General features: G+C 31.7%; 1 protein-coding gene across 5 annotated transcripts; it reads right to left on the bottom strand.

Moving 5' to 3' along the window:
- Positions 1-8,288: 8,288 nt before the first annotated feature.
- LOC129311805 (GLABRA2 expression modulator) lies at positions 8,289-12,101 on the bottom strand. Of its 5 annotated transcripts, none has more exons than XM_054954273.1 (5): positions 11,595-12,101; positions 11,417-11,518; positions 10,773-10,889; positions 10,618-10,649; positions 8,289-8,719 (listed from the first exon to the last, which is right to left on the bottom strand). In XM_054954273.1, the coding sequence occupies exons 1-5, from the start codon at positions 11,911-11,913 to the stop codon at positions 8,486-8,488; spliced, it is 804 nt and encodes a 267-aa protein (XP_054810248.1). In that variant the 5' UTR covers positions 11,914-12,101; the 3' UTR covers positions 8,289-8,485. The 5 variants fall into 5 exon arrangements, with proteins under 5 accessions (XP_054810248.1, XP_054810246.1, XP_054810247.1 ...); XM_054954275.1 differs by having other exon boundaries at positions 8,642-8,719; positions 10,618-10,672; XM_054954271.1 differs by having other exon boundaries at positions 10,618-10,889.
- Positions 12,102-21,135: the final 9,034 nt, after the last annotated feature.

Genomic DNA, 21,135 nt, shown 5'->3' with positions numbered 1-21,135 from the left:
AGGATTAAAAAAATAGAAATACATTCCATTAGAGAAATGATCCTTGTGATTTTCCTTTATATATGATGGTACATGCATGCATCCATGTTGCAAACTTGTTGAGAAGAAAAGAAGGGGGGGAGTTTATTTAGGTAATTCTTCAACTAAAAATAGAATCAAACCAAAATAACCTAAAGAATAACCTAAATAAGCCCAAAATAATTAAAAATAAAATAAAATGGAATAGACTGAACATAATCTGAATTGGCTTGGTTTGGTTTGACAAAGAAGGAGAGTGAAATAGAATAGTGAGTCCAAGTGGAGGAAGATGAATTGTTATGGTGTTGGTGGTCAAAATTAAAGGACAGGGTAACATGGAGTGTCCCCATTGGCGTGAGGGTGTCGAGGAAGCCTTTAACACCGCTGGCTGTCGTTTGTTATGCTTGTCGTCCCTAATTAGCTTTGAATCAATTCACTTAATCACCCTTTCCAGGCTCCTACGATGCCAAGTACTACATCTTAATTAGACTGTGTGTTTTCATCCTAAACTATTTATTTTTGGTTATCAAATACTTTTGTCTCTCAACTTCTGAACTGTTTATTGAAGCAATGTTGCTCTTCAAAGTGTTAAAATCATTGCCAGTCTAAATATAACCTCAGTTTTGTTTGAAAAAAAAAGTTGCAAGTGCTTTTCCAATATTTAAACTCCACGGCAATGCATGGAAAAAACATGTAAGAAATAAAGAAGAAAGATTGCTGACACCCGATTATAAAAACATGTGCGAAGAAATATTAAATGAATAATAATAACATAACACGCATCTAAGAAAACATTTTGGAAGATGACTTATAAAAAAAAAAAAAACTGGAAACGAAGATCATCCACAACCTTATTGTTCTGTTCTTCCAAGCCAGGCATTTCCCCCCTTTTAAATACTAACTCAGAACTCTTTGTTCAAAAAAAGAAAGCAAAAACAAACTAACTCATATCTTGGCCTAATTATAAGAAATACTTTCTTTCTTTCAAAATATAACCAGTTTTTAGAACGAAAAAAAAATTTGTATCTCAATAAAGTCATTATTCCCATAAAAACATATATTATTTTTTTATATTTTACCTCTAGTCTCAATTACCAATACAATCCATGATGAAAGAGACATGATGAAAGAGAAATACATTTACACAAAAATTTAAGTTAATAAATACAAGAAAAAAATGATTTTTTATATATACTGAATTGTTTATATTTTAAACCAAAATTAATTAAAGTGAAATGCTTATATTTTGAACTAGAGAGATAGATTATAGTTAAATTTTAACCATCATTTATATATATTTTATGCTACAATATACTCCCTCTTTCCTTATATTTTTAATCAAATCATGTAAATCAATAAAGTTGATTATCTAATTAAAAGTACACAAACATTTTAATTTTTCTCTTAATTATTATAAATAAAAATAAATATTTTTTTCAAAGTAAATTAATGAGAATACTTATTTTTGTTCTTTTTAATTTAATAAGGATTTAAAGGTCCATTCATTAAAAAATATGTTAATAATTTTTTATATTTAAAGATAAAAAAATTTTTAAAATCTCTTATATATAGAGAGGTCCAGAGATATTAAATCTCAAAATTTTGATAACATTCCAAATAAATCCCTGTAGTGGAGAATTATTGCTCTTTTGTCATTAAATACGACAAGCATGTGACACTGATTGGGATATTCTATTTAATTAATCTCCCGTGACATTTAATTTTCGTAGACGTCTTTATTCTCTCCATCCTGCTCCATTTCTTGTTTTCAAAATTAAAGGCAACATTGACAACAAAGTCATCTTGTTACTATAGTTTATTTGCAGTTTTGACTACATTTACAACAGCATAGAGGGGGAAAAAACCGCTTTCTGCAATACAATCATACTCCTTCTATCTTTATATATAAAATATTTTTTATAAATTTATTTTGTCCCTAAATATAAGGAATAGCAATAATATTTTTAAATAATTAAATAATTTTACCCTTATTTTAGAAAATAAAATAGATCATTAATTATATATTTTCCCTATCAACATCATAATATTAATTATGATATTATTAGGGGTAAAACTAAAAAATTATTGTATTTTTATGTGAGTTTAACTAAATAACAAACCTTTATTAGTATGTGAGATTCGATTAAAAATACCTTATACATAAAGACAAAGGGAATAATTTTTTTTTTGTTATCTCTATTGGATTAATGAGCAAAATGGATCTTAAACTTTTACTTGAAAAGCATCTTGAACCCTAAACTCTTAAAATGTGTAAAATAGATCATAAACTTTTAAATTCATAACAAATTAAATCTCACTGTTATCTTTTTTTAACATCATTCCTGTTCATTGTAGGTTCCAGTTAAATGTCGATATGTTATTATTAATTAGTGCCACAGATCCTAAATTATTATGTGAGTAACATTCTAAACTTTAAACTTTAAAATTTTGAGCAAATTGAACGTTGACTATTATGTAGACGAAATTAGTCTCAACGTGCTTTTCCGCAATGAATGCATTGTTGGCCATTGCGAACGGATCTATAATTTTGTAAAATAACATTTTTTGCTCTTATTTATGCAATGTTTTTCAAATGATTGGTATCACATGCTTCCGTATACTCTATAACTCTTATTTAGTCTTATTTTAAATAATGTTTATTTATTTAATAATGAAAACTTGAGATTCCATTGAAAAAAAAGTTTAAATATTAAAGAATTTTAATTAATTAGTTAATCTGAGTTTTAAATTCATTGATAAAATCATTGACTTTCGCATTTATTGTCTGTAAAATCCTATGATATTTAAACATTTTTTCAAATGGGATCCCAAATTTTTACTATTAAATAAATAAACATTATTTAAAATAAAATTAAATCAGAGTATATTGAAACATGATATACCAATTGTTTGGAAAACATTGAAAAAAAGGGCACAAAATGTTATTTTACAAAATTATGAGTCATTTGCTACAGCCAACGATGCATTTCACTATGGTGAACTACACTGAGACTAATTTAATCTATATAATAGTTAACGTTCTATACATAAATAGTGGAGTAATTTGCTCAAAACTATTCGCATAATAGTTTAGGGTCGTAGCGCTAATTAACAATGACACATTAGCATTTAAATGGGGCCCATAATAAATAGTAATGGTGAACAATAACGATGTTAAAAAAGAAAAATGATAGAATTTAATTTGCTGTGTATTTAAAAGTTCATGGTTTATTTTGCACATTTTAAGAGTTCAATATCCAAGGAGTCTTTCGAGCAAGAGTCAGGATCAATTTTGCTCATTACCCCATCTTCATTTATATTTTGCACGTAAATTTTCCCATCTTGGCATCCATTTTTTGTTTAATAACTCTCAACCGCCCCGAAACCAAGAGTACCCTCTTCTTTAATTAAATCAAATTGCACAAACCAACAGTCTCATTTTACGGTGCGACACACATCCCTTTTTTTTTTTTTTTTTAGATGTGCGCGTAGTTATGATCTTTTAACATTGTCATCATTTTCATATAAGTGCTGCTTTGATATCACATAGTAGGAAATTAAAAAGAGCAATGCTCAAGTTTTTTAGTCCTAGTATTATTAAACCTAACTTAGGCGAAACTTTCCCCATCAACGCAAACTCAACGATACTTCTGGACAACCTAACATTTCTTATATTCTTAGTTCCACTCCCTCTTAATTAACGTTAATTAAGATTACGTTCAGTGTAAAGCCAAGGACATAAAGGATCACTTACTAACTCTCAGACCAAATTCTGCTCATATCGTATTCTTGGACATACTCCAATGATACTTTAAAGTGAGTGATCGAGGGAGAGAGAGGGATGTTGATAACTTGATATCCAATCCCCTTTTCCTCTATTTTACAAAGAGAATCCGAATTAAAGGTTAGATAGACTCATAGACAGATATAATCTTAATTGTCGTGTGTACTTGGAGGCAAGGGATCGATAAACCCGAGAAAGTTTTTCGAACAAAGCCATATATACCCATAATTAAAAGTGAAGACATGAACGGAACAGAAGAATGAAATGAAAGCATGTGACTCCAGAAACCGGACGGAGGAAAGAAAAGTGATCTCCGTTGAGATTTCAGTGAAGTTCCGACAGAGGGAATTGCGGGGAAAAGGGCAGTGGATGGTGACAAGACGAGAATGGAGTGGCACCACTCTCATTTCCATTCCCACATAATATCTTTTCCTTTCTTTCTCAGGTGGCCCCCACATTCACCAGCTTGCTTCTCGCACCACCCTTTCTCTGATATATCGCACCTACTACTATATTCCACAAAAAACCACCATCTCCTTTGTTTGCTTTCGCTTGTTTCTTGTTCATCTTCTGATATATGCCTCAATTGTTTATGTATGTATCTCTCCTAGCTTCTGCAGAATCATCACATCAGATTCTACTGCTTTCTGCTTCTTTACGTACTACAGCACATGTCATGCGCATGCATAGGTGTTCCCTTCTCTCTCACTCAATCTTTTTCACTAATTTGGCCTTCGTTTCTGCATCTGGGATGCACGAAACAGAGAACCCTGCATAATTAACGACAGTGAGACGAGGCGATTGGTCTGATGATTTATAATATATTATAATCTAAGATCCACTAACTGCTTTGGTTGACGCTAGGCCACAGGTCGATCGGGATCTATTCATCATTGCTTTCGTGTATCGCTTTTTTGCTCTTTCTCGTTGTGTAGGTCTTAAAAGTTCATAGCAAGGACTGGATGTGACAATTAATTTTTCTCAATTCTCATGACTCTGATCTTACGAAGGGACTGTGCAAAAAAAAAAAAGCCTCGGAAAACAACCTTTCGAGGATTAGGTCCAAGCATATATAGAGCGAAAGTGATGGTGGAAAAGACAATACCATACTATGTGAAAATAAGCGATGCAAATGTTGTTAGCACGTGGGATGTAAGGCTCAAAAGGAAAGAAAAAAGAAATGGCTGGGGATATATATATATATATATATCTAATCTAGGTACTACCTACTATAGTGCTTACTTGACAAGGAAACTCGCTTCTCTGTTTCGTATGAATCTATGCTCAGTCGGATGTTTATTAACCACGATAATGATTTCTTGTACATGTTATAGAGTATTATTATACAATACATATACATTGATTGTTGTTTTGAATTAACTTGGCTCTCTTTCTCTCTCTTCTCTCTCTCTGGATCTTTATATGTAGAGAGCTACTTGTGGATGCTTGCAGAAAACAATTTGGTACTATATTTTAGGTGACAGTGTCAAATGATTTGATCCACTACGATCCACATTTGCATGTAAATGGAAGAGATATTTCTTAAGGTTAGTATTCACCAGTTCTTGCGTGAAATGTAAAAGCAAGGGTTACCCATCTCTCGTCGTCGTCAGGTCATTATCTTGGATTTATAAATTTTTGACACTCACACTCATCATGTCCCTATGACTATGGTTTAATTAGTACTATGTGATTAGATTCATGTTTAATATATGAGTGTGAAAGTGCCACGAGGGTGCACCAATAGAGAACGGTGGTGATAGTGAAACGCGGTGGTTGGTGAGAGAACAATTATGTATAGCTAGTGACTAGTTTGGGGGTTACACAACAAACAGTTATGTAGACTATAACTTTGATGTTTATTAATGAGTGCTGTGTTGGGAGATTTGGCACGGAAGGGAAGAGTACACAAACGTGTGCTTTAATAAAAGCCTATTAAAGTTGGCGTTTCTTTTCATGATAAGCCTCATGACCCTATAGTATTGGGGTGGCAATTCAAAATAATTATGTTCATCCTTGCTTATGAATAATTGGGCTATATGAACCCTAGTGGTCTTCACAAACAAGCGTTGATTATGTGCAAATTAAACGATTCCAACCGGCAATTTGAAAAAAAAAAATATAGGCATTATAATTTTGAATTATTAATTCAAGCTAAGCATGAGTGATAAAATTAAGTTCTTATCCTTTAAGCGAGTGGTTAATTAAAATATCGATTTCTTATTAAGCAAAAAAAAAAAAAGTCAAAGGAGTTTGTCTTCTGTCTCCTTCATCTAAAGAGAAAGTAGCTAGTCTCCATTAAATTAAATAAATTATATTTTTTATATCCTTTTCAATATATCTAACATTATGTGTTCACTAATGTATTTCTTTTCTCACGTTTAATGATCTCTAGATCAAGTAGGAATGATTAGTAGCAGTAAGCGCTTGGAAATGTTGAATTAAATACTCCTCTCAATTTTATTTATAAGTCACATTTTAAAATATTTATTTGATCATATTTATAAGTTATGGTGCAGTTTTTTAAGTAATATTTAAAAAATATTTTTAAAATTACCTTTCATGAAAGAAAAAATAATATGACATTACTTTATGAATTTATTATATTGAAGCATATTTAAAAATTTACATACTTTTATTCTTTATACTTTTTTAATATTGATATTAATGAAATTAATAGAAATGACTTATAAAGAAAATTGAAAGAGTATTCTTTGAGAAAAAAAAGAAAAGGATGTCTAGCTGATGTTTCTAAGTAAAGATAGGACATGCATAAAAAATAAATATACATGCAAGGGTTATAAATTAGAGATAGATTCAAAACTGCCGGCTCTAATTACTTAACTATAATATATTTTCAGGGCCCAGAAATGATTGCATCGTCAGACACGAAACTAGGGCTGTAGAAGAATATAGGGAATTTATGATGCCCTACAAAGTTAAGGACTTAAGGTTGGTGAAGAGCACCGACATGCCCATAATACGAAATTGGTTGGATCGACGATAAAGTAAAACCACATACTCATTCGACACACACACACATATATGAACAGAAGAAGGAACAGTGGAATTGCATACTTCTGGTGTCTGACTCAAACAACCATAATAATAACAATAACAACAACAGCAACAATCTGGTTTAAATGGTTTCCTACAATGCGTTGTGTTGTGCACGATAAAATTATAATCTTCATCACTGTTCCATATAGAGTCAGATAGTGGACGACGGAATACCTACTGTTGGTTCGTGGGCATGCTCTTACGACCCATCATTTCATCATCTAAATCGGAAAAACAAAGTAACAGGGGGAGAAATTTTGCTGTCTGATGCATATAAAGGGGTAAAAAGTACTGTATCACTGAATTGATAGATAGCTAAACTGTATAATTTAAACAGTTCCCTGGCGGATAAATCATGAGCATCCCTAACTATCATCATTACGGCTTTAGTTTCTGTTTAAAGAAGTTGTAAAGTGCAGATTAAGAAGTGACATTCCTGCGTGTAGTAAAATGAAAGATCATAAGTAGGCCGTCTGGGCTTGCTTCATATATATATATATATATATATTATATTACGTGCATGTTGGTTTTGTTACTAATTGTTGGATGAACATTCATAAATAGGCCTAAAGCTGTTAACACAACTTAATCTCACACGTACGTTAAACTCTGTCCTCCACCTCAGGCAATTGCAGATGGAGACTTGTCTGGGCCATGTCCCAAATATAATTGAGAAGGTCATGAAATTATAATTAGGTTGTATATGTTGTGCTACAGTGCCAAGGCATTAAATCTAGCCTAGGGTTTGATTTAATTTCCACATTTCGCTTTAAGGACGTGGGAAAACGACTTTACAAGTGTGGAATGATTGATTACTGACCCACTTATGTAGAAATTGTGGGTTTCTTTGACTTAATAATCACTGCCCTCTTGATTGCTTTCGAAGAATTAGAGATCCCTTTTGACATTTGTGAGACTAATAATACTCTCATAAACAGTCATTAGTAGTTCTAAATCAGTTCTAAGTGCACTTTTACCGTCCTTGGTTTACAGTAATAATTATTCTTACATCATTTTAGGAACTGTTGGCCCTTGAAAATGTACTATTCTCTACATTTGGCATGCACTAAGAAGAATCACATCCTATCGTGTAAAAATTATGTAGTATCTATCGTATTTAGTCATTATTTGACAGGACTCTTCAAAAAATATTTGGCAGCTTTTTTGTTAATTTTTATCAAGATACATGAAAGATATTTTGAGAGTATAATTTACCGTGTGACTCAATAAGTGGTCTTAGAATTTTTCTTTTTTTGGTACAGTATATGGACTTCCTTTAATAGATTTCTATCAGCTAAATTGCTAGACATTGAAAACCCAAATTACATGCATTTAGGCGAAGAATTTCCTGATGCTGCATAGAAGATAGACGGTTCTCCTTTGCGACCGAGTTATTTAGCGTGGACGAGAATTAATGCAAGAAAACGAAGTGAAAATAATTTGTTTTTCCCTGAACTGTAAATTCTAAGCACACCCTCGAATGTTGCACACATGAATATCCTACAGTTAATTCACACAAACAAATTTGCCAGAGTTTTGCAGGGAGCGGGATAATTTTATGTTCAACTGCTCCTAGACTTGAAACTCTTCTGTTACAAGAAGCGCACCCCACCCACACACTTATTACACGGAGTTGAAAGTGAGGCCTGGATGGACAGGTGTTTGCCACCGGTCAGATTGTGAGTCATTGGCTTGAAAAACTTCTTTCAGGTACTCCACAGCACCATCATAATTAAAGAAGCCCATGAACCAAAATTCCTGATTGTCGACAGAGACTAGCTGGATGTACTTTTCTGCTGGGTTGTATCTGTTTGATGAAGGAAACACTGCTTTAAGCTGATGTAATGGGATGACTACCTACAACCATTACATTACAAGTCAGCAAGTAATATATATCAAGCCAAAGAAAAACAACTATAAGATTGAAATATCGTTTTCGGACCCATCACATTGAAAAAGAAAAAGTAAACCTTGTAGGGTCATGATAGCATGCATAATTCTTAGTGCAGCAGGAGAAGAAAATCATACGAGATGCTGCTTTAAAAGCATCCATGATAGAAACGGATGAGAAAATGCTCATTCGAGGTCGAGACAAAGGGAAAATATGAATAAAAAGATTTCTTAATTAAAGAGATAACGAGAAATAAAGACAAGTTTTACTCTGACTATATTTTTGCAGATAAAGATTATACACGGAAGAATGGAAGTAATTCCGGTTGAAACAGAGCACCATTAGTACCGAAGAATAAAGTTAGAGCTAACACATCAGGAAGTGAGGTGACCAAGTTCTTTGAGGATGTAACAACTGATGAGAATTGCGAAAATGGAAACTCAGAAAGTTAGAGCCAGTGGTTTGAGTAAGATTAAAAGAACCAATTAACACGAGGCTTTATTATAAGAGAGATTACTGATCCTCAAGGAAGGGAGTCAATTTTGGCTATTTGAGGAAATGCCGTTGATCATTGAAACAGATATCAGAAAATGAGATGAAAAAACCTTCCTAACTGCAGAATAGATGAAGATTTTGCCTCTAAATGCACTGATATATGTTTTAACTCCAACCCTAGACCCGACATATTATATCTTACCACGATAGTTTGATCAAAGACAATAACAATTCCAAATATAGGGAAATTTAATTTCCGAACATAATGGAAGATGTATAATGGTGCTGCTAAAAGCTGGTAGATAGTCTGACCCTCTGACAGTCAAGAAGTACCAGAAAGATGTCTCAAGTCTAAGCAAATATAGCCTCCCCTTCAGATGCACATTACAATCTTATATGATTGGAATATCAATTTTATTAACACAATTTCTGCTCAGGCATTTTCCCCCTCTAGCTATAATAAAATTTCCGTCTTTTCTCCCAGTATCTATAATTGAACACTTAGACAGATTGAAACTGCCATTACCGTTCTAAGTAAACACAGACAGATGAGTTAGTCCAGCCTATCTTCCACTTGGATAAGCTTACATCCTCATGTTGGATTGTCTATGTACACACTACTCTCTAACTTCAAATTGCCTCCATCTATTTTTGTTCTATCCAGTTTTACTCTCAGTTGTTATAAACAAAAAAAAAGTTATCTGTGTCCCTACAAGGTTGGCTTGTACAACATCAAGGACATCTTTCTCTGGATAAGAAAATTCAATGAAACTGAACTTATTGGATAACTATATAACAATCAAAGGACATTTTCTTCCATGTCAACAAGAATTTCCTTGTTGGACACTGTCAAGACACTTCAACAAACCCAAGGTTCTAACATTACAATCACAAGAGCAACAAGAAGAAAATGAAGCAATTAGGGCCCTAAGAATTAGAACAATTACATATGCTGCTGACAGACAATTGACATGCACATGAGCACAGACTTCACCACTTATGAAGACGCCTGTCACTTACAAAAGCGATAATCAAGACAATAATACCAGTAATATTAAGAGGAAAGGACTCCCATACACGCTACGTCAAAATGAATTATAAAAAAATCTTGTATGTCACACTGAAATTTAGAAGGAAGAAGCGTAACTTGTTATCCTCCCACACACAATACAATAGAAAAACTTCAATGAACTTGAGATTTAAGAGAAAAGCTATTCCAACTGAAAACATAAAATTATGCCTACAAAGATCTCAAGAAGTATAAACTTTTTAACTCCAGCTTCAATGGCATGAAGCCATCCAGACTAGTGATAAATATACGTTAGTTAGTTAGATAGACTGGCATGTATCTAGGATATTACATGTGTACCTTGTAATGACTCCATTCTGTTTCTGCATCATCTTGATAGGAAAGAGGATTGTCACTACAATATGCAATCTTTTCAGAAGATACATATAAAACTCCCATTACTGGACCAACTGATGAGGACACATAACATGCATAAGCTTTCAGAATCCGTTCACCTGGAACTGTCTCAAAAGTTTGTCGAAAAATATTTTCGTGGCCACCTTCTGCTAGTATCTTTGTTCCACGGGCAATTCTTCCCACAGCAGCTTCAGTAAAACTTGGGTTTGTTCTAACTTAACACATGATTAAAAGAAGCCATTTCAGTAATTGTGATGTTGTAGATTCAAGACCATAGAAAATGAATAGCAGAAAATCCAGAAGCTGCATATAATGCAATGATAATGAGAAAGGAAATAAGGAAAAGATTGTTCCAAACAGAGCCACTGGTTGAGGTGATGAGATAGACCCTAAGGAAAAGGTGCAAGTGCTGACAGCAGGAAACAGCATCTTAGAACAAAAGCTTAATATTTGTCAAGAAAATTGTTCAGCTGGTCTTGAACCATTTGATCACATCATATGAGCAGAAAAAATAACACGTAAGAACAATGTCACCGCCTCACTGCATAAATTTAAACAGTCGAAACGATCTTTAAGGATTGAACACGTCTTAGGCATGAAACTTTCTTGAGCGAAGTGCATCAATTTCGACATAGCCATTTCTCAATGAAGAAAGGAATACCATTACAATTCCTTGAATATTATTACAAAAATAACAAGAAATAAATTGATGACAAAGGAAGACAAAAGCAAGAAAACTAACAGTGAATCCAAGTGTTTTCAGCCAGAGTCTCTGCTTTCTTAGTGGCTTCTCCCACCCTCCTCCCCCATGTTCCCAGCACATTCCGAACTGTTTCTAGCTTGTCTTATCAGAACAATGTAAAAGTCATAACATATTCTTTCAAGTGCGAATTCATATTGATATAAAATAAAATACTAACCCTTTGCCGAGAAGGAGGGCGAGTACAAGGGGGAAGGATAAAAATACCGAGGCGATTCTTGGGAAGACGCCACGATGGTGGATACCTTAACCAGTTGGGGGTTCCAATGCACATATTTCTGAGTGACGCCACCAGACGACATGATGCGCGCCAATGATTGCTCCGTCGGAGGCTGCAATCCCGATTCCTTCGTTAAATTCGTTGCGCTTCCATCTCCATATTGTGCTTGACCAGACTCTTCTGGAACAGAACTGCTTTTTTGGGGCTCTTGAACCTTGGATTGGACGTTGTGTTCGGTTTCCTGATTCGACTGTTCCATTCTCCTTCAGATCAGCGAGGGAAAACGGTGGCGCGTAAAGGTCGCTGATATGTAACGTATAACTAGTTTGAATTTGAAGGTTTCTTCGTTTTCGAGATAGAAACTGAGGAAAGCGTTTGCTTGTATGGGTGAGGTTAGAGAAAGAAGGAAGGGATAGTCATTGAACAAGAAATGCAGAAGATGCTTTTTTTTTTTTTTTTTTTTTTTTAAGCGCGAAGAAGATGGAGACTTTAACAATTTGCATGATTCTCAGCTGCTGACTCTGGCTCTGCATATTCCTTGCTTCGAGATTGGAGGGCTCCTTTGTAATTTCACCCTTTTTAATGCAATGGGAAACTTGATCCTACCATCCTTATAGTTTTTTTATTAAGTCTTTTAAGTTTATTGCATTACATCAGTTAATCCTTTTTGTTTAAAATTGTTAACAAGTACAAATGGTGTTAAAAATTTCATTAAATAACCATGATGTGGCAGTCTGATGGGCCTTTTTTTTTTTTAATAAATGGCATCAGATGAAAAATATAAGCTACATATATGAAAAGCAATTTTCTAAGAAAATGGCCCTCGTTTACAGCTATTCTCTTTTAATCGCTAGGGTTTGTGCACGCAGAGCACTTAAGAGAGGAGGAGAAGGGAGATGTGGCTTGGCAAAGTCATAGAGGGAGACATTGAGTTCACAAGGGTGGGTGCACACAATAGAGAAGAGAGAAGGAGGAGGAGGAAGAGGGAAGGTGGTTTGGGAGAGCCGCAGAGGGAGATGTTGAGTTCTCCAATGTTCAAGTACATAAAAAAGAGAGGTAAAGAAGAGAGGTGAAGAATGACAGATGATTTGATAGAAATGCTATCACGAAGGAGTTAGCTAACAACAAAAGCTCTTGTAGTGACCCTTTTGTTGAGCGTGCTATTGAGTTTCATAGTAATGAAACTAAATCTTACCATTGGGATTATACCTTCCCTCGACATCTTTGTCGACCTTCTGGGTTTTTTCTTCATCAAAACTTAAACCAAGTTCTTGAATAAATTTGGCATTTTAAGGTAGCTGTTTACGAGATAGGAGAATAATGTCACTCAAATTTGTGTCGTCGCTTCCTATAGCATAGCCTTTAGTAGTGATTGATTCTATGGATGATGGGTTGTTATTTAACCCTATAACTGAGATGCTTAATAATTTGAAGAATTAGAGACAACTAGGGCACCCTTTCATATGATCTGACACCGCCATTTACTATATAGAGCATCGGTCGGTTTTGAAGAGTGAACTGGTTTTAAAGACTCATATGGTTTGGTTGCTACATATGCTTTTGTAACTTGGTAAGAATTGAAAAACTAAGCTTCTGTCTTGCTGCTATTGTTCAAGACTTTAGGACTATTAGTTTGAACATTTGAAAGTTTTATTTAATCTCTTTTGGAATGTAATTTAAGTAGGTTGAAGTCATAGTGTTTAGAATGCAATGTAGTATATAGCAAACTATTTCTACTACATATTTTGAAGTGCATAGCAAATTGTTTTTAGCACCACTTTGAATTGTAAACTCCTCTCTTGCAACTTCTTGTAAAGTGCATGTAAACCACTATTTTTAAGAATTAATGTAAAAAATTGATATTGAATAATTAAAAAGATATGTCATTGTACTATTTTAGATTCTTATAGTGAAATGTACTATTATATTGAGTGGACAAAAGTTGTTATTATCATGTTCTCTCCATCATAGGACAAATATTGCCATGTTACAAGAATTTTCATGTTTGCTTGCATACATTTAATTTGATACATTAATTCATAACAGTTTGATCTTAATCGCTACAAAAGTTGCAGAATAAGTTGATTGTGAATCTTGTTATTGTCATTATTAGATATATAAAAAATAGAAAGAGCATAAATAGGTGACAAAAATAGGAACCATAAAGCTTTAATTAATTGCCAAAAACAAGGAAAGTTTTGTCCAAGTTAACACATCATAAAAGATTGGAGTTAACTACCAATACATAATATCATTTCTCAATTTCTAAATCCAAACACATAAAAAATTGCAAAATATCATATTCTAAACCATTGAACATCAATGTCATCTACTACATCCTGTATCTCATTTGATTGATTAGTTGTGGGCAAGTCTTTCGGTTGTGGTTGGAATTTCCACAAATCTTACACTTAACACTTATATAGGATCTTTTAAACTTGTTTGGAGGTGAAGGTTCATTTTGCTCTCTTCTTCATTTCTTTTTTGGTCTACCTGGACGCTTGTGATATATTGGGGAATTGATTGGTTCCAAGCTTGTGTGCTCTCATAACTCTTTTCCATTGATAAGCAAGATCATAGGAGCACAACATTCCACATAAGTTTCGAGACTTAGTGTTGAATTCACATAATCAATGGGGTTTAGTCAGTTAGCATAAATGCAACTACTAGTATGCCTAAAATATAAAGAATAAAAATATTATTTATAACTATTGGATAATGAAACTTTGAAAGTGAGTTATAAACAAACCTGTAGGGTATTCTAGTTAGTTGCCACCATTAGCAAGCACACGACTTGGAACAAAAATCAACAATAAACCTTTAAGAGTTATATGGCACTTTAAATTGATCATTATTAGCCCTCCTTGGTTCCCACTTCCTAGATTCTTCCATCTCTTTATGAAGCCTCTTATGAGGTCAAGGGCACATAAATCCTTTACCATAATATCTTCTACTTTTACTCAAGTTTGATGAAATCTGTCCGTCAAGTAAGTTTGAATTCAATCAAGAAGATTAATAATTGGACGTTGTCTTGCCTCTAATAATCTAGTGTTACAAAACTCTGAGTTATTCATAATCATATCAAACTTACAATAATCATCAAAGTATGCCTTGGTCTAACAAGATAAAGGAAAAGTCATTAAGTGATCATATACATTTTTTGAAACTTTTTTCAACTCATTCATTATCCCTTTCCATCCCGATGGTAAGTTGCCTTTATTGCACAAATCACTAAGTCTCACCAAAGTTCCTCCATCATACCTTGCCTTTATATTAGCATACAAGTGTCTTACACAATAACGATGTTCAACACCTTCAAGCAACTCTCTAAATGTTTGAACAAAACCTTACACATTAAAACTAATAACTATTATATGAACAAATAAATAGAAATATGATAATTAAAGTGATTTAAATCTTAAATTTTTTTATTGGTTTGAAATAAATACCTATCTTTTTAAGGTCATTGTGCTAATGTCATCAAGCAAATTTTTCAAGAACCATGTCTAAGAATCCATATTTTCTGTCTCTACCACTACGACAGCTGAAGGGAAATATTGCTCACTAGGGTTACGAGCTATAGCCACTAACAATATACCGCCATGTGAGCCTTTGAGAAAACACATATCTAATCCAATAATTGGCCTACATGCTACCTTGAATCCCCTTTTCACTAGTTCCAAGCACATATACAGTCTTCTAAATACTCGCAAATGATCTACATATAGCTTATCATTGACAAGACAAAATGTGAACCTTGGCTTTTTAAACTTGACTTCCAAACAATAGTCCTTCAAGTAAATATATTCTTCTTTATGATCCTCCTTAATCATTCCCTTGTAATTTTTTTAGCCCAAAATGCTTTGTTAATTGAGGGTTAAGCCATGTAATCTTTTCTTATGATTGCTTACACATTTAATAACTTGATATCTTTGTTAATCTTAACATTATCAACTATTTTTTCAACAATCCACTCTAATAAATTTTTCTTTGTGTTGATTGTTATTCTACATGCATGCCTTTAATTTGATGTCTTCAACCGATAAGTCGATGAGTCACTTTATTTGCTTACAAACATTAGCTAACCACATCTACTAGTAAATTTCACTCGACATCTCTCTTTACCATTTTTTATATAGTCAAATACATAAACATTCAATAAAGAGTACCCCTTTAAAGCATCCCTAAATGGTTTAGTTGAAGTAAACTCCATCCCAAAACTAAATTTAAAGTCCTTACACATCTCCTTTGAATTGTACTTGTAGTATCTTGTTATCGACTTATCTTCACTTTCATCAATTGCATAGTCTTCATATAGCTCATCATCTTCTAATTTTAATAATAAATAATCAATGTTCTCATCCAACACTCTAGAAGAAGGAACAATTTCTAAATCTTCATGTTGGTAGTCTAACACATTTGAGTAGTTCCTACTACATTGTGCCATATCCTCCACAATGTCAATACCAATAAATTCATTGAAGTAATCATCACCCAAATTTGCTTCATCACTATTATCTAAGTATTCTAGCATTGCATCGCCACTAACTCCTTCTATATTTTCTTCATGCTCCATTATATACCTAAAATTTAATAAATTAATTAATCTACATATTTGATGATCACGCTGAATCACACAAACATTTTTGTGGATAATATATTGATTTTCAAAGGATACGTGAAGAGGCTGATTAAATTACCTTACACTAAAGAATCATGAAAAACACTTAGTTTAATATTCTTTTTTGATATTGCTTGTACTAAAAGCCTCCCTTATCCTACATTTAGATTCAATCAGGGAAGCTATATAAATGATGGAGAAAACTACCTAAGATAAAAAAAAATTCAATTTCATGTGTTACAAAGTCAAAGATGTCCCAGAAAGTCTTTGGCTCAAGGCCCACCACTTTTATATCTATAAAAAAATTCCTTCCTATAATTTAACATTCTTTTAATCCAATTTCAAGGCTGTAGCTTCGTTCAATTATCAATTTTCTCATTGGAAAAAAATCTCGCATAATCCTATTTCCACTAAAACATTAACCTTAGTAGATAAAAAAAAAAAGATTAAGAGTAATGTAGCACAAGCATGGTATCTTGACTAACCTAAAGGGAGAGAGGAAGATGAAATAGAGAAGATGATAACTCTCTTGACTAACCTTATAGAGCTCAATGATGATGATTTTGCCTCCTTTCTTGTGTCGGTATTGAAAATCAATGGAACATAAGAGATAATGCCAACCATAAATGTGAAGCTTTTTGGTTACAATTCTATACATCTTTAATCTATAAGCCAAACAAGTTTCTTATTTCATTTTTTTTTTAATTTTTGGTGCTTAGTCAGATTTGATGGGAACAAAATCCCTACTAGATTGCCATGTAATTGTTATTTAACAAAATTTCTAACACCATTAGTACTTATTAATAGTTTTAAACAAAAAGAACTAACTAAGGTAACAGGATAAACTTAAAGGACTCAATACAAAAAAATATATATATAAGCACTTGATTAAAAACTTGGGAAAACTATAAGGACAAGGGGATTACTATTTCTTAATACAATTTTCCTTTTCAATGGTTTTTGGAGAATTGTTTTTGTTGGATGTATTGTCATTTTCAATATTTTCCCCCTTACCTTGTGGATTGTGGAAACTTTGTTTTCTCTTTTCTTGGCCCACAATGTGAAAGTTTTGAACAATGTTATCAAAATTGAATTAGTCATTAAAGCAGTTGAGGTATCGGTTGATGGTTAAATGGTCAAATTATAGTCTAAACTGATCATAAATAAATTAATATATTTCAAATATTATATGTTTAAAGTAAAAATAAATAATTATATATAATCAAAAAAATAAATATTTAAATTTCAAACAAGACACTTTGTGGGAGATTCAGTGTCCTAAAATATAAGATACTTTGAGAAAATTAAAATTTTATTAAATAGGCTTATTCTAATATTACCCGTTCTCTCTCTATAGTTAATTTTCATTCCTTCTATTTTCAATATATTATGGATATTTTTAAAATTTAATATTTTTGTTCTAAAAAAATAAGGTTGTTGAGGGTATTTAATGAGGTTTATTGATATGTAAAATTTTATCTAAAAGTATCTTATAATTTGAGACGGAGGGTATAATATACAATAAAAATGATAATATCCATCAATATTACATCATTTTCATCCAAAATATATATAATTATTTCATAATTTATAATTTAAAATATATACATAATTCATACATATTTCTTGCATTTTTTATTATTTCATAATGATTATTGAGTATAAATATGTATAAATTATATTTTAGAAGTATGAATTAAAAATAAAAATAAAAAATTATCATGTCTTGTACAATTGGTTTCTCGTTGGTTTTACCAGTTTTGCTTGATTTGCAAGTGGTTTAGCCAATTCATTGACAGTTCATAGGATAAACAGTTTTTGGGTGTAACCAAATTGGGCTTATGACCTATTTTATTGGTCAGACCAGCCGATCCGAATCGATTCTAATAATAGTAGTATTGAATGTGCATTTGACTGCACAAGCCAGCAAGGATAAATAAATTCTCTTTGAAAATAATAAAATGGTTTTTGCATGGATTATTGAATATTAGGGGGAAAAATGGGACATGGATGCTAAAATTAAATAAGCCACATGATTCCAATGGCTTCTGAATGATATATCATCGTATTCATAGCTTATAGATGGTTTAGTTTACAAAGGATTTTATAATTATAAAGGAGATTTGTTCCCTATCTTTGATGAATACCAAATTTTAATTTTTTTTGTATATTCGTTGAATTGTTCAATTCAATTTTGTGGGAGGGACTTGTATTTTTTTTCCCCCAAACAACAAGGACTTGTATTTCGAACGTGTAATAGGTGGTAGTTCTGACATACACAATCATCTTTTTTTTTTTTAAAGAAAATTATGTATAAATCTTGTGAAATTGACTTATTTGTCATACAAAATTTAGAAACTATAACTAGATTTTTTTAAATTTAAATATAATTTAAAATTGAGGTGTAAAAACAATAATTCCTCTACTAAAAATATATTGCATTAATAAATTAATTTATAATTATTTTATTTATAATTTACAACTATTATTTTAACTTTTTATAACTGTAATTTCATATATTTAATAGTTAAACTAATAGTGTATTATAAGTTTAATATTAATTGTAACAATTGCCTCATCAATATTTTACAACTCACTTCAATATTTTACAACTATAATTTCATATATCTAATAGTTAAATTGATAATATATTACTGACAAAGTTTAATATTAATTATTTACAATTATCACTTTAAAATTTTAAAACTGTAACTGCAATATTTTTATTAGTGATGATATTATCTTTACACCTCAAATTCAAATCACACTTAGATTGTAAGGGACCTAATTATTATTTTTATATTTTCTGAGACTTATTTATAAATAAACTTGCTTCATAGGATGTATACATAATTTCTCGCCCTTTTTGTTTTGAATTGCACAGTCTTTTTTTTTTTTTTTGAATAACAACTATTCAAGTATTCAAAGAACATTGAGAGATTTGTCCATCACTCTTACCCTAAGAAACAGGCAAAAACAAAAAAGGTATTGTTAGTGGATGCAAAGTGGCCTGGGTAAGGCCCATAAGCCAGATTGAAGAAGGGCCCATGAAAAGATTTTGGGACTGGTTTGCTTCTCTCAGGTGTAATTTATGATCCAAACCAAAATAAGGGGATCATTATTGGAATAATTTTTCACGTGTCATACAGTCATTACAATATCATCCCTGCATGTATCTATGAATGCATGAAAAGCACTCCCAGTTTTCTAAGAAAAACCCGGTTGGCTCGGAATTGGTGTCTGGGGTCATATCAACATTTTCTTGTGTCTTATTATTGGCTAATAATAACTAACTCAGATTTTGTAAGTTCCATTCGTGAGTTTAGACCTGAAATCATGTCCGTCACTTAAATTTACATTTCAAGTTACTTTTTTAAAAAGAAAAGAAAAGAAAAGAAAAGGCAGACAATGGTCTTTATCATTGCGAGTCCACGCGAGGAAACCTTGGCCGTTTGTTCACTATTTTGCCACTTTCTTTACTTCATAATAGTTCATCCCAATCTCATTCGAAATTGCAAACCAAACTTTTTTCGGACATTCTTTCTCACTTTTCATCTTTCATCTCGCTGGCGCCATCCTTTTGCTTTAGCTCTCGTGGAATTTTTTTTATGCATTTAATAAATAAACGTGTGTTATATATTAGGAGGGATATCTATTATCTACCAGCCAATCAATTCACAATAGTTTTTTGTTATTTATAAAGGATACTCCCAATCCCCAAAAACAAGCTAAATATGTCATATATGTTTGAAAAATTGATAAAAGTGAATAAGTTTCATCGTATATGTTTGGAGTATGGTTTAATGATTAAAAAAGTTGCATCAATTTAACTAGAGATCTCGAATTGAAAATATTTCATTTTTATTCAGTCTGAATTAATTTAGACTCTTGTTAAGCTAAGTTCTATCAACTCAATCAAATATTTTGCACTTGATCAAAACAAAAAATCAAATGTTTCACACGAAAAAAATTCATACCCATAATCACCACTGGATCCGTTTTTTTAAAAAAAAAATAGCAAAGCATCTATTTTACTATGTGAGGTTCATTTTTCTCAAAATGTTAACTTCTGTTATTAAAAATGGTTATCCCATGACGTGAAAGCGAAGTGAGATATATATAATGTGCCAATTTGAATAACATCTGAAATCAATTTTAAAAGTCAAAATCATAATTTCATGAACATATATCCGAACACTTGTGTTGTATTTTAAAATCAATTATGAATCTAAACATTTTTTTAAAAATATCTAAACATTCATTATATATGCTAAAATTAATTATGAACTGAAAATTATGATTTTTTTAAAAATATCCAAATACTTCTTATAGTGTCAAAATTAATTATGAACCAAAAAACATGATTTGTGAGTATATGATTTTTAGATAAATTTTAGAAACATATAATTGAAAAATTGAATTAAAAAGTGAGTAATAGTAGCTTGTGAGATAATTATGATTTTGAATTTATAATTAATTTTGATGTGCACGGAAGTGTTTGAATATTTGTAAGAAAATCATGGTTAAGTTCATAATTGATTGTAGCATGTATAATGGGCATTTGAATATTTTTTAAAAAATATAGTTTTGAATTTATAATTAATTGTAACATGTAATATAGGTGTTTGGATATATTTTTATAAAATTATGATTTTACTTTTTTTCTATTTTTATTTTTAACTTTGATTAAAATTAATTTTATTAATCAATTTTATAAATCAATGTATACCACATAACATAATTAATTATATTTAAAATTAATTATATTAATAAATTTTTTTATAATTAATTATATTCAACTAAAATCGAAACACACCAAATAACAGCAATTGAACATAAATTTGAAAAATAATGAACAAG

Source organism: Prosopis cineraria, unplaced genomic scaffold (genome assembly GCF_029017545.1).
Source record: "Prosopis cineraria cultivar Desert tree isolate PC_DT_omini unplaced genomic scaffold, ASM2901754v1 PC5, whole genome shotgun sequence".
NCBI classification, from domain to species: domain Eukaryota; kingdom Viridiplantae; phylum Streptophyta; class Magnoliopsida; order Fabales; family Fabaceae; genus Prosopis; species Prosopis cineraria.
Note: the sequence above shows the minus strand (reverse complement) of the source record. Positions and strands in the feature narration are given on the sequence as shown.

Excerpts from the sequence above, each read along its gene's own strand:
- LOC129311805 (XM_054954271.1), bottom strand. The coding sequence starts at position 11,913 with ATGGAACAGTCGAATCAGGAAACCGAACACAACGTCCAATCCAAGGTT. Across the intron at positions 10,890-11,416 it reads TGAAAACACTTGGATTCACT|TTAGAACAAACCCAAGTTTT; the intron begins GTTAGTTTTCTT and ends TCATGTGTTAAG. Across the intron at positions 8,720-10,617 it reads CAGAATGGAGTCATTACAAG|GTAGTCATCCCATTACATCA; the intron begins GTACACATGTAA and ends TAATGGTTGTAG.